Source organism: Lupinus angustifolius, chromosome LG15 (genome assembly GCF_001865875.1).
Source record: "Lupinus angustifolius cultivar Tanjil chromosome LG15, LupAngTanjil_v1.0, whole genome shotgun sequence".
Taxonomy (NCBI): Eukaryota; Viridiplantae; Streptophyta; class Magnoliopsida; order Fabales; family Fabaceae; genus Lupinus; species Lupinus angustifolius.
Genome location: NC_032023.1, coordinates 4,152,655 through 4,171,893, shown reverse-complemented (window position 1 = coordinate 4,171,893; position 19,239 = coordinate 4,152,655). Strand labels below are relative to the sequence as shown.

General features: G+C 33.8%; 1 protein-coding gene and 2 long non-coding RNA genes across 4 annotated transcripts; 2 read left to right on the top strand and 1 right to left on the bottom strand.

Annotated features, from left to right (window-relative positions):
- Window positions 1,443–3,065, top strand: LOC109328676 (transcription factor DIVARICATA-like). Its single transcript, XM_019562250.1, has 2 exons — window positions 1,443–2,007; window positions 2,479–3,065. Exons 1-2 carry the CDS (start codon window positions 1,604–1,606, stop codon window positions 2,999–3,001), a joined length of 927 nt encoding a protein of 308 aa, XP_019417795.1. The 5' UTR covers window positions 1,443–1,603; the 3' UTR covers window positions 3,002–3,065.
- On the bottom strand, window positions 6,227–9,707 carry LOC109328677. 2 transcript variants are annotated; one of them, XR_002105464.1, is made up of 4 exons: window positions 9,693–9,707; window positions 7,529–7,589; window positions 7,150–7,427; window positions 6,318–6,333 (listed from the first exon to the last, which is right to left on the bottom strand). It is a non-coding gene; the product is annotated as an uncharacterized LOC109328677 (long non-coding RNA). The 2 variants fall into 2 exon arrangements; XR_002105463.1 differs by lacking the exon at window positions 9,693–9,707 and having other exon boundaries at window positions 6,227–6,333; window positions 7,529–7,779.
- On the top strand, window positions 10,159–15,461 carry LOC109328678. The gene is made up of 3 exons (XR_002105465.1): window positions 10,159–10,244; window positions 15,247–15,252; window positions 15,450–15,461. It is a non-coding gene; the product is annotated as an uncharacterized LOC109328678 (long non-coding RNA).

Here is a 19,239-nt window from a genome sequence, read left to right as displayed (position 1 = left end):
ATAATTGATAGTCAATTTGTTGTAAGCTTAAGTCGTTTTTTAGTTTTTAAATAAATTTTTAGAGATATGCATAAAAGTAAAGAGAGATAAAATTTAAAAGTATACTTAGATAATTATTTTTTTAAGAGAAATGATTAAATTAGGTTATTCAAATAACACTACTAAGTGGAATAAATTGCTACAATAGGAATACCACTACTATGCATATTAATAATTGTATTTAAGAATTGCCTTGATTTAGTGATACATATTATATCTTTAATATTGACGTTCGATTGCTAAATCAACACTTGTAATACTAAAGATAAAGGACTTGACAGCGGACAACCTGAATTATTTATTTTTTATAAAAAGTGCACAGGTGCGGTGGTCTCTATTAGAATAAGAGTGAATTTTTATACAGTTGCAGGATCCACAAACACATATCACCCAATCAAAACTCCACAGCTCCATCCAGTGCCTTTTGTTCTCTTCACCTTGGTGGTTTCTCTTTGTAAAGATTGTTTTAGCAAAATTTGTATAGATTCATTTCACTCTTTGGAGCTTTGTAACTTTGCATTTTCAGTTGCCATAAATTTCACCCCCCTTTTCCATTTGGGGGTCCTATACCTTTTTCTGTGTTTAGTTTGTTTTACCAACATTTCTCTCTTTTTCTTTGTTGCTTTTGCACAAAGGAAAAGGGAATAAAACAGTTTTGTTTGTTGTTTTCTAAAATCAGCTTTCCTTTCTTCTTTAATCCCCTCATAAATTGGGAGTCTTTTTTGCTGTTTCCAAATTGGGTTTGCACATTCATTGTCTTAGACTTCTTTTCTTTTGCTTTTCCTTATCTCCATAGAACATTATATTCTTGTATTCTCATTTATAACTTATGTTTTTTCTATCTCTATATATTTCAAATCACATAACTAATTATCAATCACTTATTGGTCTTGTAATATAAGGCTCCATTGAATCTTTAAAAGTCATAACAGGTCAAATATCAAATGTTCGATCCTTAAGAATAACATTTACTATAAGAGACGAACAAGTAGTCAAAATAAATTAATTCCTTATATATATACAGGGTTAGGAAATATCTTTGAAATACCAAACAAAAATCACATTACCGATTACTTTTCTGACATCTCTTCTCCCTGCACCTCCTATGCCTCAAAAGGAGGTGTGGGAGTATCATTTTCATCTCCAAATTGCTTTCCCAAATGGGTTAAGCTTAAGTTAAGGCATTAGATAGAGTAATCAGTTTCAGTTTGTTATCTTGGTTACAGTTCAGTTCCAATGGGTTAAGATCTCACAAGTGTTTTCTTGGCTTATCTTTTAAGAACAATTATTAGGCAATAGCCTTTATTTTATTTATTCATAAAGTTAGTCTTTCCAAGATTCCTTAGGAGCATGCTTTTCTACAAATAAAAAAGGGGTATTCTGATTCCTTCAAAAAAAAAAAAAATGCTTGTCTATTTATCCTTGATATTGTTGTGGTAAAACCTGCACCTATGCTTCCTCTTTCTATCCCATTGAATCTCCTCTTTTTCCAATAAAGTTTCAATCTTTCAAACCTTTATCTATACATTCTCCTATATAGTTTGTGCTTCTAAACTTTGGTGTGATGAAGTGGGAAATGGAAGTCCTCTCTCCTTTACCATATATTGACAACAACTCCAACACTAAATGGACTCTTGAAGAGAACAAACTTTTTGAGAATGCTCTTGCAGTTCATGATAAGGACACTCCAGATAGATGGCACAAAGTGGCTGAAATGATACCAGGAAAAACAGTTTGTGATGTGATGAGACAGTACGTGGAGTTAGAAGCAGATGTTAGTGACATAGAAGCTGGATTGATCCCAATTCCTGGCTATAAGAATACCACATCACCTTTCACCTTAGATTGGGTCAACTCTGATGGCTATGATGACGGGTTTAAAGGACTCATTGCAAAGAGATCTTCCTCTGCTAGACCTCATGAACAGGAAAGGAAGAAAGGAGTGCCGTGGACTGAAGAAGAACACAAGTAAGTCTATTGGCTTTTGCTTTTGATTTTGACTTCTTTATGTATGCAGTTATATGAAGATTTGACTATTTGGTTGTTGAAAATGTTAATCAATGTGAAAAAATGGAGTGACAAATCTTCAGGTACAGGAGAGGAAAGTGATTTGAAAAACTAAAGAAAATACAATATTTATTGATACATGTATTCTTTTACAATGAGATGACACTATGACACTTTTACCCTTTAGACTACAAACAAAAATAGAACTTCCCTCTCTAGGTTTGCAAAATTGGTTTATATATAATTGAAGGAAGAATTAGTGGATGTAGTTTAAATTTTGGATACTGAACTTAGGAGCAACTATTAACTGTTAGATATTTGCTATTAGTATTTAGCTTTCATGAGGTAGCTAGGGTATTTTTTGAGTCAAGATTGGTCTGATATTCTTTTGGTAATTGTTGGGTTAAACTTGACTGTGAAAATTCTCCTCAGATTGTTTCTACTGGGATTGAAGAAGTATGGCAAAGGTGATTGGCGAAATATTTCTCGCAATTTTGTTACAACAAGAACCCCAACTCAGGTGGCTAGTCATGCTCAGAAGTACTTCATCAGACAAATTTCAGGGGGCAAAGACAAGAGAAGAGCTAGCATACATGACATAACAATTGTTAATCTCGCCGATAGCGAAAGAATTTCTCCATCAGAAGACAGCAAGAGTTCCATTTCACCACAGCATTCCACGATGTTCTCACACCAGCAGCAGCAAAATCGTACTCCGACCACATCCAGGGACTATTTTCAGTGGAATCATAAGCCTGATGCAGGATTAGCTATGACACTCAATTCTTCACATGAAGAAGTATACATATCTCCTTATGAGGGTAACTCCTATGAATCTAAAATGCTGGACCAAAATCTGCATAGAAATGCTCTTCATGAGTTTTCTTACTTAGTACCTCAACCACAAAACATGGTTTTCCAAATGCAATCCACCCAACATTATTCTCATGCATGATATGGTGGTTGTATTAAATTATTATATGGCAATTTACTAGTATACTGTTTGTGCTTTTTCCTAAGTTCTATGTGAATATCATAAGAATATTAGTTCTTACTTTTTTGGTATAGAACGTGAAGGAATATAGACAATATGTTTCTTCAGTAACTTCAAACTTATGAAAGGTGAATGCTGCTGAAAACATGTTCCCAATTTCTAGTTTTTAATGTTGTTTAAGAATGTTTTGGATTTCAAGCCAAGTTTATAATGAAATGTTAATTTAAGGGTTATCAAATTTAAAGTAAATTAGTACAATTGAAAGATCCGTAATCTGATACCTTAGGGAAGATAAGATGAAGATGCACAAATGTGTGGTACAAATTTAGATTCATGTGGATTGGTTAATTATTTAATTAGAATAAAATATAAATATATGTGGTACAAAAGCGTGATTCATGTGCGATTGGACGGGTAATATATTCTTAACAAAGAGGGGCAAGAGACTTTTGAAAAGCATGTTGATGTTGCTAACACTGTACACTTAGTTTCCAAGTAATTCCAAAGAAAGCACCAGTCTTGTGATTCTATATGTACGGAACTTACCTTTAAAACTTAGTTTTAAATGTTTCACTGAGAACCATATATTTGCTCGAATCGTTGATCCTATATACGGAGTCAACCGAAGCCTTTTTATTTGGGCAAAAAGATATCTTCAGTGGGTGCATTCTGACAAAAATATTTACCAAGGTAATGCAGCCTTTGGAGAATTGAGAAAAAAAAAAGTATATATATTAGAAGAGTTTTAATACACCTTTCATTTTCAATTATTATTAAAAAATTTAAAAATAATATAAATAATGGTAAATAATATAATAAATTATATATAAATTTTTATATTAACAGTATATAAATATTGCACTCTAAATAATTTACTAAGTATTACATTTTGTTTAGAAAATCATAATCTAAGCTAGGGCGGGAAACGAGCCGAATTAGAGCTAAGCTCGGTTCAGCTCGATAAAGATTGACTCAGCTTAAAACTCAACTCGAGTTTGATACAAACACTGTTAGGTATTAGTGGCAGAATACACCTAGAAGAGGGTTGAATAGGTGTGGCGGAGCTCAAGTTCCGCTTTTTGGTTTTTACACACTTGCTGAAAAAAGCCCAGTTAATCGATTGACCAGTGGGCTTAATCGATTAACACACAACAGAAACGGAATGATCAGAGCAGCTAGTTGCACATTTATTTACCAACAGATAAGCAGAGATACAACAAATATTTTTATGCAATATTAACAATGATATAGCAAGGTATTATTATGCAAAATATCAGCTTCAATCACGAATTAAAACAGTAAGAATTATAAAGGAGATTAAGAGAGAACAACTTGCACAGATGAATTTTTATCTTGGTTCGTTTGCGGTCCACTGCAATCTACATCCAGACCTCCCCTTCTTCTTGGGATATTTCTCTTCACTAAATTGAAAACCTTGTATCGTTACATACACCAATTCAATTACAAGACTTGAACGCTCATTTCTTGGAACCCAAAGAACTTCGTCACCCTTGGTTTGACCTTTCCCAAAACCGCCTCCTAAGAAAACCTTTCTTAACACGATTCGGCTCCAGTCAAGGTATCGCTCTTTATCCCAAGACCTCTAAGTCTTTGTGAAAAACACTTTACCTAATCACATCTAGGATTTTCCCAATCCTTGAATTACAATGCCTTGAGTTATGAATGAGTACTTAATACTTGGATTTTACAATAATGAAAAGTCAATAACCCACACTCAAGTACCACAAGCCATCATGCATATGTTAGTTAATACAAAACTGTAAGCACAAAATATTTCTCCTAAAATCTCTAATAAGAATGCATGAACATGCAAAAAAGAATGGATGAGATTAAGCATATGAAAACATCATGTAATACACCATGAATAACATCAACTAAATATATTAATCTCTCTTCCTCACACATACATTTCTCTCTACAAATTGCAAAGTAAATCACTAAAATATGCTCTCTAATCAATTCTAAACAATAGTATGCAATTCTATGTGTTTCTGCAATTTGCCTAAACTTATACAAAACAGATTTGACCCTTCAAACCGTTGCATTCAGTTAAACAGTTAAAACAGAAAACAGTTATAACATAAAACAGACACGTTAATCGATTAAGTTACCACATTAATCGATTAACCAGCATAACGTGATTAAACAGAAAACAGTTGTAACAGAAAAACAGATGTAACAGAAAACAGTTGAGTTAATCGATTAAGTCATCACGTTAATCGATTAACCAGCATATTAAAAACATGATTAAAAAGACAAACTTACTCATATGTGATGCTTAACTCCTATACATATTTTGGCAATTATATTATGCCTAATATGCACATATAACATTTAAGATTAATGCATGAACATACAACAAACTAGATGATATGTCTCATGAATATGATATGACAATTATAATGGTCTGTGAGACTTGCATCTAGGTTTATCTCACTTATACTCACTCATTAAGGCACACGTCCCAGACTACTTGAAAATATGACTCTATTGATATAATCTAGTCTAGATAGTCTAGATATGACCAATGAGTTCTAGGCATGTTGATTGTTGAGCCATCTTCAAGCTTTATAAAATTGTCTTCATCAAAACTTAGGCAAACGTTGCTAATGCAATTCTTGACACTTTACACTTTCAAACACTACAACTAATTTTGTATTTAGTGGAGGTTTTTAACCTCCACAATATAACTAGCGAAGATTTCAAAAACCTCCACAAATATAACTTCTAGAAGCGTTTAGCGGAGGTTTTAGAAAACCTCTGGTATCTACACGTTTGTAGCAGTTTATTTGTGGAAGTTTTTAACCTCCACTATTTAGGAAGGTTTTTGTAATATTTACCATGGAGGCTTTAAACCTCCACTATTTGAGAAGTTTAATTGTAGAGATATTCAACTTCAACTACTTGAAATAACATATGGAAACCTCCTAAAAGATAACTATTATATGTTTCTATATCAACCTCAATTTAATTTCATAATTTTAAAATTCTAATCTCATTAATATGTAATTATTATTTAAATATACAATACTAAATACAAATGTTCTTAGCAATAATAAAATTTCATTGCAAATAAATTGTAACATAGTTGAAAGAGTTATAATTCATCATTCATTATAAATATAAATACACCATAAAATATCAAAAAAACTAAAATTAATTTCATATGACACTTTAAAAACAAAATATATAACAAATATCCTAAATGTTGCTGGCTCTAGATGATCATCTTGCACCCAAGGTGTATTAGACATATTTGCATCATCATTTGCCTGAAATAGTAAGTTAAAAACATCTAGTTGGAACAATACAAAAAACATTGATAATTACTGCATCATTATATACACTAACTAAGCATGTACAATTAACAACAATATGTAGGCAAAATAGTATTGGGAATATATAACTAGATAAATTCTCGAGGCTAGTATAGACAATTTAATTGAATTTTCAAAGTATTTGAGGTGTGCTTATGCAAGCACTATTACACTCACATATACCATATCAGTCCCAATAACATGCCAAACACATAATAATCCCAAACAACAATAAGACTTGATGACAGAGAGAAACTGAAAAAATCATGTAAGTGGGAAACAATTCCTATAATGCTGCAAAGTTGTTCTAAAACTGAAGAAAATTTGGGGATTATCATCAAATAAAGAACCTAGCTAAGTAAAAAATAAAAAAAATCAAAGGCTAGAATTACAAAATTGACAACAACGTCTAATAAATAGTTAAGTAATATAGTTATACTGAGCATACCCAAAGCTCACGAGCAAAATGTAATACAAAGCAAAGGTCTACATGGAGACAAATAACAAAATATGAGTACATCCCTATTTAGTTTGTTTACTATTATTATTATTATTATTATTATTATTGTTATTATATTAAGCAAAACAGAAGCAGGATAGATAGATTCATAATGTAACAACAATATCACATACTCACCAAACAACAAACTATCTAGAAATTTGAAGGTCCTCCTCTCAACAAAATAGACTATGCACAAAAATGGAGCAAAGAAACTCATTTAAGAAATTGATAATTAATATATCATTTCATCTAAAGCTAAAGTTGCTCACATGTGCATCTTTATCAAGTGTTTTGCTGATATCAACCTCATTTAGCCAAATGGGAAGGTCAAGTGTTGCAAACTTGTCTAGGATAGTTCTTACAAGGGGAAGGTTTGGTACTGTGAAGTGACTCTCTAAGCCAATTCCATCCACAAAGACACCATTATGTTGCAGTTCTCTTAGGCTTGAGATGTAGGCATCAACGGTGGAATTACATCACTGCAGTTGGTAAATGGCTACAGTAATGGGCTAGCTAACTCTATATTGATATCTTCACCATTAGTGTTCTGCATTATTACAAAATGAAATAAAAAATGCCAATTATATTGAATTGAAGCAATTAGCTAAATATGACAATTTCATTAATAAAGTTAAAAGACAAAGTTACCTTAAAGAAGAGTATAAATGAGTTTCAACCAGTGTTGTCCATGGCGGATGGCGGATGGCGGCTGTCAAAATTCAGCCATGAAAGCGTTGCGGGCAAATAGCGGACATCATAATGGCGGATGACAAAAAATAAATAAAAAATGTAACATAATAGAAAAAATAAAATAATAATACAATAACATAAAGTTTAATAAAAATCATTAAGTATCAATGTCTCGTAACATCATAAGATCGATAAAAAGTAAAATAAACAATACTAACAAGTCTTGTAAAGAGTCACAACTAAAAATCAAAGCAAAACACAAATATAAAATGCAAAACATTCATATTGTGTGTTATCCTATTTTTGGAATACACCATACTAGTGTTAAATAATTGTTTTAAATTTGTATATAAAGTAAACTGAAAAAAAGGAAGTAAACTAAAAAAAACTAAACTGAAAAAAAAAGGTGGAAAAAAAAATTAAACTGGAAAAATATATATTTTGAAAGTAAATTAAAAAAATGGAATGAAAAAGAGATAAAGAAATGAGAGAACAAGAGAGAAAGAAAAATAGGGAAAGGGAAAACGCAATGAAAAAGAGTTAAGAAACGTGATTGTGGCAGCGACAGTCGAGGCAACGCACAACAAACTCAGTTTTTTGAGAGATATAGGCAATAAGGAGAAGATGCAAAAATAGAAAGGGGTGAGGGTTTTAATTTTTAACACATGAAAGGGCCCAAAAAACCCATCCCAACCCAATTTAAAAAAAAAACTGACTAGCAAGCCAAAATGCCGCCATTACCGCCATGGCCCCACCACCGCCGTACCGCCATGGCAGCTTTTTCGAGCAAAAGGCGGACACGGCCATATGGCGAGATTTCCCAAATGGCTAATGGCGGTAGCCTAAGAGATGCCACCACCATGGCCGCTATTGGGCCACACTGGTTTCAACAATCACCTATCTTTGTTTCCCATACAGTAAGCTTATGCTCCATCCTATAACACTTACTCAGCTTTGGACTGATATCATATCACCCGTTAGTTAAAAATTCTTTTTTCTCTTTGATAAAATTTCATTTTCTATCATCCTATATCTATTAAAAAATTTGACATGTAACAAACCTGCGGTTCCAAAGTTGTTTCTACAAAGTCACCGCCTAAAAGCTAATCCAATAAAGCATCATTGTTAGTGTTTCTCCTAAAAGCTAATTCCAACACTAACAATATACCTACTACTTATAGTACCGGCAGGGATGGTAAAATATACAAATATAAGATCCACTTGAGCAATGAAAATATTCAATAAACTTATGCTCTAAGTTCTTTATGATAGTGTTAGACTTGAATGAAGAAACGATGACTACCAATTCCTTTCAATGGTGATTAAAGATTAAAGAACAAGTAATTGAAGAGAAGAAAATGATTTTCTACTCTAAGGTGAAATATGATTAACATGAAGTGACATGAGTTATGGGAGATTACTAACATGATTGTACCATATATTATCGTATATAAATTAAATTAAATTAAATTATTATTTGCAATCAGGCAAAAAACAAACATGACAAACAAAATCTACACTCATAGATGACTTGTTCTAATGCATGATGATTTACCATAATTAATGAAGTTCACTGAAATAGTATATTGAATTTGCAATTGTACTTGCAGACATTGAGGAACTTGGAGGTTAAATCTATGAAACTTATCACAAACAATCCAGCAAAATATGTTGGGCTTAGACTATGGTTTGACAGTGTCTGGCAGGATCCCTTTATTAACTCTTATTACATTAGAGAACAAGATATATTTGGTGACCAAACATGTGAAAATGGTTCACATCTATGGCTTGGAGTTTAATGGCCAACTGAGTAGTAATGACAGTGTTGATGATTCTAATGTTGTTAATGCCTTATAAACCTGTTTTTTAATAACTTTTTTCTGTTAGATATATGCACTTAAAGTAGCTTCTTCCACAATCCTATATTCTTCATACAAATTTTTAGTTCATATTTTCACCATCAAATGGTTCCCTCTTCTAAAACTAGAAATAAATTCGCTTAAATGTAACTAGATTAAAACAGTTTTTCCACTTCATTTTAGTTAGCATCAACAACCAAACCCGTAACTAATAAAGAAACTTAGATCTATTACCAAATTAATCAATGCAAATTCGTTTTTACCTTGCAAGCATTCACGACTTGTTTCACACAGATTATGCCTAAATAGTAATCACTGTGAAAAAGAAAAGTAGGTGATGAACCTGCAACCCCCCTTGAGCATACAAATGAGTTTGTATTAGCAACAAAATAGTCTATTACATATAAAAATTATCAAATTCAATCTCAAACAGTTCACTCTACAATTCTAACAAAAACTAAGAATTCAAAAACCGCCAAGTGAGTATACTGTTTCGAAACCATCATCAAATTCAGAATCGGAGTCAAAGTCGAATTCTGCTGAAAGAAGGAAGAAGACCCTACCATGTCCATTGAGAAGAAGAGGAAACCCTACCCTGATGATTGGGAAGAAGAAGAAACCCTAACCTGGCACGAGCGTGGTGGTTCAGAGCCAACTTGGACTTGAGCAGAACCGAGAAAGTAGTCGTGGTAGAAGGTGGCGACAGAGTAGTTGATAGTGATGACAGTGAGAAGAAGATCAGTGACGAGGAGAGGTTAGTTGAGTTTGAAGGAAGTGAAAGAGATAAAAGATGAGATGAAAGGTTTGGGAATTATGTTCTGTGTTGAAAGACCATTTTAGGGTTTGATTCTATCAGTCATTTTATATTAAAATTGAAAAAATATACTGGAGCCTTAAAACTTCCATAAATTAAATAAAAACTTTTACTATATATTTGATTAACTATCTGGCCTGACTCACTTAATTTATTTGGGGAGGTTTGAACTTTGAATAATTTCCACAAAAAAACTTCCACAAAATACATAATTTAGTGTAGTGAAATTATTTTTTTAACTCAAGTTCGACTCGTTTAAAGTTTGTGAACTATTTAGTTTAGTTCGAATGGTTCATTTGAACAACTCAAATAATTAATGAAATATTGAAAATATTAAAAAGTTATATATATATATAAATATAATATTGTTTATATATATAATAACAATAAATATAAAATAATAATGTATAGATCATAATAAACATAAAAATTAGTTTATATATATGTATATATATATCGAATCAACTTATGAACCTAACGAGTCGAACTATATCTAACTCAAGTTTGATTCGTTTATTTAACGAGCTTAAGCTTAGTTCATTTGCTTCATGAACCAAGTATATCGAGCTAAATAACAAATCGAGTTTCAAACTGATGTCAAATTTGTTTGGTTCATTGCTAGCCCTACTCTAAGCTATCTAGTGAGGAGTTACATGCACCATGTTGCTTTTTTTAGTTAATTTTAATGAAGCTGATGTGCTATTTACTATCTTATTTTTAATCACTTTAGAAATCGTTGTGCATTATTCTTAATTTAGTCCCTATATGTAAAAGATTTTTGGAATAGTCCAACCATGACAACTATTAGTAAATAAATATAACCATAAAATGACTCTAGAAATAAAAAATCAAATCATATCACCCATTATTAAATCCTTTCTATATCATAAGATATATGGTCTCACACGACTTGTAAAATGAGAAGATAATATTCAATTAAAAAAAATAAGGATTCTCCTATGCAAGGGTGTCGATCCATGACTGTGACACATTACACAATCAGGGTTACGGTAGGATGTTAAGTGTTAAAATAATCATAAAGTATATACCTATTTGTGGTACTGTAACTCTTTAATTAACCCAAATTAATGGTTTCATGCTCTTACAAGACAAAAGTATGTTAAATAGCCAAATATCCTTATTGAAATGTTTGTATATGTTAAAAGCAGACGAATGATCGAAATGTTAGGTATCAGTGACAAAATACACCTAGAAGAGGGTGAATGTTGAATAGGTGTGCGGTTCCCACTTACCTCTATTCGCACCAAAGCTCTACTCTGAAAAATCACCAGTTAATCGATTAAAGAAATAACTTAATCGATTAAGTCGCACAGAATTAACAGTTGTTGAATGACTCAATTACACAACCAATTACAGATTATAAAGAAATGATATAGGAGATATATTTGAACATAAATGATCTTTATTTGGCAGTAATACTATATCAAAAATATCAGCTACAATAGGCAATTAAAAACTACTTAAATAGTAAAGAGATAAAGGAAAGAAACAGTCTGCAACGAGGTTTTTATACTAGTTCATTTTGCGGTCCACTGCAAAACTACATCCAGTCCTCCTCTCTGATCTGGGAAATTTTCATCACTAAAAATTGAAGCCAATATATCTTACATACACACTTCCAATTATAAGACCATGAATGCTACCTTCTTGAATTCCCAGAACCTTTACCTTGGTTTGACCTTACCCAATCGCCTAGGAAAACCTTTCCTACGATCCAGCCCCAGCTAAGGGTGGCAATATGGGCTTGGCCCGACGGGCCAGCCCGTTCGGATAGCTATTTTTAACGGGCCGGGCTGAGGATTTTAGCCCAAAAACCTATATTCATCCCGTTTTAGTATTCCGTTTTTTAGACAGGCCAAGGAGGGCTGGGCCATTGTTAAAAAATAAAAAACTAAAGTGTGTGACACTATGCTGTGCGTGGGGCGTGGCAACTGGCAGGCCCTCTTAGCATAAACCACAAACCATTAAACTACTTCTCTCTTAGCATAAACCATAAACCACTTCACACTTGCATTGTGCAAAAAGCCAGAAACCAGTAAACTATAAATCCATTTTCAACTTTCCAACTCTCTTAGCATACTGACCTCAGGCTCTCTTATCATCCATTTTTCAGCTCACTACTCACTGCTCAGGTTCTATTTTATTATAAAATTGTTTGTTTGATCTCCATTTCTTATTCCATTAACATCCATTTTTCAAAGACGTTGATGGTGATAATAATAGAAAAGTGGAGGCATCTTCTTCCAACAGAGCATCTAATATTTAAAAATTGAAATTTATGACTTAGAAGTTTTATTGTGAACTAATAGTCTAAAAGTTTAAGACTATGTTGGTTTCTTCTTTAGAATTTACAAGTTTTAAGCTAAGATGTTATGTTGTTATTGTAATATTGTAGACTTATGTTTGTGATTTTTTGTTTTAAAAGACATTTATCAAGTTTGTTGATTATTTTTTGTCTAAAAGCTTTAATTGTGTACATTTTGGAGGGGGAAACGGGCCAGTCAGCCCGTCAGCCTGTCAGCCCTGCAAAATATGGGCCGGACTGACATTTTGAGCCCTTTTAACAATACGGGCTGGGCCAGCCCTTATTTTGGCGGCTCAAAGGCGGGCTGGACCGGGCCAGCCCACATTGCCACCCCCAGCCCCAGCCAAGAGTATGTTCTAAACTCAAGATCTCCAAGTCTTGGTGAAGACTCTCTGATCTCGTTGGTGGTACGACACCAAGAGACGCTTTCCTTGTTACACAAACAACACAAAAAACATAGTAATGTGAAGCACTAAAATAGCTCAAATATTACAGGAAAGAACAAGCTATAAACCCTATACAAATCTCACAATTATCATGAATATGTATAAGATCATAATCATGAAGAACATGTAATTTCTACCCTTAAGAAATCTCTAAACAGTAATGAAATAATCATGCAAGAACAAGATAGAATGATGCACACATTTGATCATATGCAATGGGTGACATGTTAATCTCTAAGCATAATACTATCTCACTCTAATCTACATGCAATTCTCTCTGCCTATATGACATACAAAGAATATGAAAATATGCAATTTAATAATTCTAAAATGAATGAATGAATGTTATTAAGCATGGTGTAAAAACACAGTTTATATAGAAAAGTTGTTTTGCTACCGAGTTAATCGATTATGTTGCCTGTTAATCGATTAACGAGCTGTTAGAGAGTAACTGAATTCTGTTTTTCAGTTATCAGTTGAAACTGTTAAAAACTGTTATCACGTTAATCGATTAAAGCTTCACTTAATCGATTAACTGACATATTTTCAATTAAGATGTTAATTGGTAAACTACCTATATGTTATGCTTATCAACTATACATGTTTTACCTTTATGTTATGCCTAAGATGCACAAATAACATGTATGATTAATGCATGAACATATAATAAGCTAGATGACATGTCTCATGTAAATGATATGATAGTTTTTAGAACTTGTGAGATTTGCATCTAGGTTTACCTAACCTAGACTCGATAACTAAGACACATCTAAGACTCTAATCTATACATGAAGCTCTTGAATCTCTGGCATGTTGATTTGTTGAGTTGTCTTTAAGCTTTCACTAAGTCCTTTGTCTTCATCAAAACATAGGCAAACTAAGTGCTATCTTGACACATTGCACTTTCACGAAAAAGCTAAATTTCCATGAAAAGATCAATGAGGTTCAGCGTAGGAATTAGGTTGAGCATATCAGATAGCATCTGAGACCTACGCTTAGTGCCTAGCCCATGCTCAGCGGTAGCAGACCCGCGCACAACGCAAACCCTACGCTAGGCATATTTGACCAAGAATTTTGTTTTGTATACGCTAAGCGCAAGGTCTGGGCTTATAGCAAGTGGGAGGTGCGCCCAGCGAAAGTTGGTGCGCTGAAAGGTCGAGCTTGACTAACTGATAACTTGTGCTGAACGCACTGCCTGTGCGCTGAACGCAAAAGCTATCATGCAGACACTATTTAAAGGGTTCTGATGTGAGCTATTGAGGATACCCTTTTGGCATTGGATTGTAATACATATTTTCTGGGTTTTTTAGAGAGTTAGCTCACTTAAGTCATGGGAACTAAACGTAAGTACTAGAGGAGTTAATCTAGCTATCATGCAAACACTAGAGTAATGCGAGTTTGATATATACATTTGATCCATTTGATATTAATTCAGGAAGTTTTGATATATCATACTTTTAGGAAGAATTTAGTAACTAATGTGAAAAAAGATTAGTAGAGAATTAATTCTTGCACATGTATAAAATAAATTAGATGTTCATTATTCCTTTTGCTTCTAAAATCCCAATACATCTTTTATGGAGAAAAAGGGAAATTTTTTAATTATCTACACCATACACTTGATTAGATCTTACATAAATGTAAATTGATAAAACAAAAAATGAAATAATGGATGCTCAATATTAGTTCATGACATAGTCCTTCTGCCAGATGTGATTCACTTACATACGTTTGGGCCTTTCATGGATGACTTGGACCCTAATATTTCCCAGCTCTTTATCAAAAACCTTGTCCTCAAGGTTGGGAGACATGATTAGTGAATGGATTTGGCCCAACCAAGGTTGTAGAAGAGGGACTGGTAATTCCAGAACGAAAGAGGGAAGGTCACGTGTGTTTGGAAAGATTGGGCATGAAGTGGGATATGTGGATGATCGAGATTGTTGTTGGTTTTTCTTTGAATTAAGGGACAAGATGTTGTGGGCTGGATGAGATGGCTTCATTTGGGTTGTCGAGAAAAGATGTAGAACGAGACCAGGCTGGTGGAACATGTGGCATGTGATCCCATGCATCCAATGGTTCATGTGGGAGCCCTTGATGAACCGAGACATATGGGGGAGCAGAATGTTGTCTCTTATGAACATGTGTTGATGTGTTCTCTAGCACATGGAAACATGTGTTGAAAATTTTCCATGAATAATCCTTAGACTGAATGCAGAAATCCTAATGATCAGGGCTTTGTTCCTATAACAAAGTGTTTATGCCCATACATAAACCCAAATGGAACAACCCTGATCTAGACCGAAGAAACCCTAATATATTTCATAGTGAAGAAGAAAAGCATACCTTGATTAGCCATTTGGAATTTCGAAGGTATGTGGGTATGATGATCTTCCAGATGATAGAGCTTGATGATTTTCCTTCTGCTTCAATAGAGCGGAATGAGAAAGCCTAGGAAAGCTTATTTGATATGATGGAGAGAGTGCTAACCTTATGGAATTGTGATGGTGTTTTTATGTCCTTTTGGATAACTCCTCACAATTCACCTTTATTATCATCAGCCTACTCAACAAAACCTGTTGCTCTACAAATGGGGACCATAACCCATAAAAGTAACCATAGCGGTTACTCCTTAAATTGCAATAATTCTAATTCAGTCCCTTCATCAAATCAGAAATTGCTTGAAGGTATCTACACTTATAATATTTTATGACACATATGCCCTTAGCCACCAAATTAATTACTGAAGACCATTTTATATTTGGCTAATTAAATAATGGTCATAACACAATTATAGAATTATATTTGTGACCCATAAATTGTCAGAAATTCTAACAACATGTAGAAACATGGAACGACTATGATTTTCTATGAGTCAGACTCTCTTTTTGATCCAACTGTGGTAGTCTTGTAGGAGATAGTACCCACGTGGGTACACTGCTCGAGGCATTATGCATTAGTAACAAGTCTTTATTGGAGATACTTGTGATGCCACAATTTCTTTCTCTCAGTTGTGGTACTGCTCCTTGTTTGGGAAGTTCTCCTTTGTTATAATTTCTTGTACTTGTTTCTATCCCTTCTTTTTCTTGGACAGTTTCCACCTTTGCTATTGGTTTTTTATTCACTAGTAAAGGAATCTTTTTTATCCAACTACTTGATCCTTGTAGGAGATACTTGTGATGCCACGATTTTCTCTCTCGGTTGTGGTACTGCTCCTTGTTTTGGAAGTTCTCCTTTTTTATAATTTCTTGTACTTGTTTATATCCCTTTTTCTTCTTGGATAGTTTCCATCTCTGCATTGTTTATGTATTTACTAGTAATGGAACAAATTGAATGGTAGGATCCCCACGGAAAACTGAAATAGAGAGACGTGAAAAACTAGATGAATGTAAGCCGAAGAAGGAAAGGAGAGTTCATAATCCATTATTCCAATATTAAGGTTGACTTGGTATGGTCCAAAGTATCGAGGTGCTAATTTATTTTAAGGCCAACGAGCCACTGTAACTTGCCTATACAATAGCAACTTATGAAGGACTAATTTGCCAATGTCAAAGTTAATGTCTTTCCATCTTGTTTGTGTCTGAGCCATCATCTTCTCTTGAGCTCTTAGGATATTTTGTTTTAAAGTTTAACAAACTTATTCTTGCTTGTAGTATGTCAGCTACCGGGGAAGAAGTTGTAGTTCGGTCCACGAAACTGGTTATTAATGGTGGTGACCATCCATAAAGAGCTTCAAAATCGAGAGAACATGGTACATGAGTGTTTGGAGGTGTTGTACCAGTATTATGTTAGGGCGAGGTGGTAGAACCACTTACTCGGTTGTGAGCCTGTGAGGCATCTAAGGTATGTTAGGAGGCATCAAGGAACCACTTCAATTTGTCTATCAAATTGAGAGTGATATGTAGAGTCGAAACATATAATGGTTCATAAAAGAAAGAAGAAATCTGTCCAAAATGAACTAAGTAATATTTTATCCCTATATGATACAATCAGCCGAGGGATACCATACAACTATACAGTTTCTGTCATGAAACATTGTGCTAAAACCTTTGTGATTAAATTAGAGGATAGACCACTAATATTTGTGTACTTTGACAGACAATCTACAAGAACCCAAATAATTGTATGTCATTGAGACTATGGTAAGTTGTAATAAATTTCATTCAAATGTCATCCCAAACTTTTTCTAGTATTATGAGAGGTTGTAGTAACCCATATTGTTTTGATGGCAAATATTTATTGTATTGACAGATTGTGCAATTCTAGGTAAAATCCTTTGTGTACTTGAACAAGTCTGGCCAATAACAAGAAGCCACAATGTGAGAAATGGTGGGTTTCAAACCTGAATGTTCGGAAGCATGTGTTGAATGGAACTCATTGATGATAGAGAGTCCCTGAATGTCAGATATAAAGATTCTTTTTTCATAAAACAATATTTAGTTTGAGTAGTAGAACTTTTGTTTCATGTTGTTGCCCATCTCACTTTGCCTAATAAATTGTTGGTCTTTTGAGGTTTGATAATAGCTTCATATTTGAGCCAAAAGTATATGGATGGGCGAGGACAAGGAGGTTAGCACATGAGTATCCTCTTCTAGGCAACTCGATTGGGCATTCGCTACTTTATTAGAGGTACCAGTGAGATACTTTATTTCATGTTGTAAGCCAATCAACTTTGTTGCCCGTTTTTGCTGCTCTGGTGTATGCAACCCTTGTTGATCTATCAATATTATGAACCGTCAACCAATTAAGTATTGATGCAATTTCTTTACTACTTCTGTAAAATTGGGCATGCCCTGGACAAATGCTGAGGCATGCTTCACGCGGTTAGACATTTTCTTACTGAAGAAGGCTCTAGGCTGTCCATTTTGAGAGAGCACTACACCAATGGCCACAACTGAGGCGTCAATTTCAGCATCAAATGTTTTGGAGAAATGTGACAAATGTAGTGTTGGGGTTTTTTTCATTGCATTCTTTAAATTTGTAAAGGTCGAATTAGCCTCTAAGTCCATGTATAATGATGTTATTTGAGTAGGTTAGTGAGTGGAGCAACGAGTGAGGCATAATCCTTGGCAAATTTGCATTAAAGTTCGGTGAGCCCCAAAACACCACTAATTGTCGTGAGAGAACTAGGTTGTGGTCAATCCATCATAACCTAAATTTTGTCTAGATTCGATTGTACCCCAGCTATGAATATAATATACCCCATGTAATGGAAGTAAATGTTCAGCTAGGTTTGTAGTGTAGATAAGAATATCATCATAAAATACAAGAACAAATCATCAAAAATGAGACTTGAGTAAATCATTCATGGCCGCTTGAAATTTTGATGGGGGCATATGTAAGGCCAAAGGGCATAACCATAAATTCTTAGTGTCCATCAAAGGTGCGAATAACAGTCTTGTGTGTATCTGCTATGTGGACCATAGTTTGGTGGTATCCAGAGCACAAATCAATTTTGCAAAGAACATTGGATCACTAAGCTCATCGAGAAACTCATCAATAATGGGTATGGGAAACCGATAAGGAATAGTTATTGCATTAAGTGCCCTGTAATGTAAATAGAATCTCCAATTTCCATATTTTTTCACACTAAAAGCATTGGGGAGGAAAAAAAGACTAGTGGTTAGGACAACAATCTCCTCTTTTAACATATCTTGAAGCATTGGAGTCATGGTATCCTTATGAGAATGTGAGTATCTATAGAGTTTGCTATTAACATGGGTAAAGGTTGAGAGTAATGGAATATGATGATCATGACTTCTAGTTGGAGGTAGTTCATTAGGGGTCTGAAAAAAAGACTTGCATTTGTCTAGGATGGGTTGTATTTGTGGGTGAGTGGTGGATGTAGGAATAGATTATTTGGTAGTATCGGGGAATTATGCCTATAATATTGTGATAGCTTTAAATGCAAGCATGCATCACATTAGCAGATTGTATATGTAAGTATACATCACATAGATTTTGATGAAGATAAGGGTTGAAGACAAGTTTAAAGACAAGCTTGAAGACATCGATAAATCAACAAACAACATAGTGAAGGCTCAAGTTCACTCAAAGTCAAGCATTCAAAAAATCTAGAAGGTGAAGTGTTTTTATATTATCTTAGGTCTTAAGATGTTTGATTGGGTAGAGTCTAGACTAGGTGAACCTAAATGGAAGTCTCACAACCTAAAATTGATCATAAATAAAATGAGACTTACATGCATACATACATGATTTACATGCAC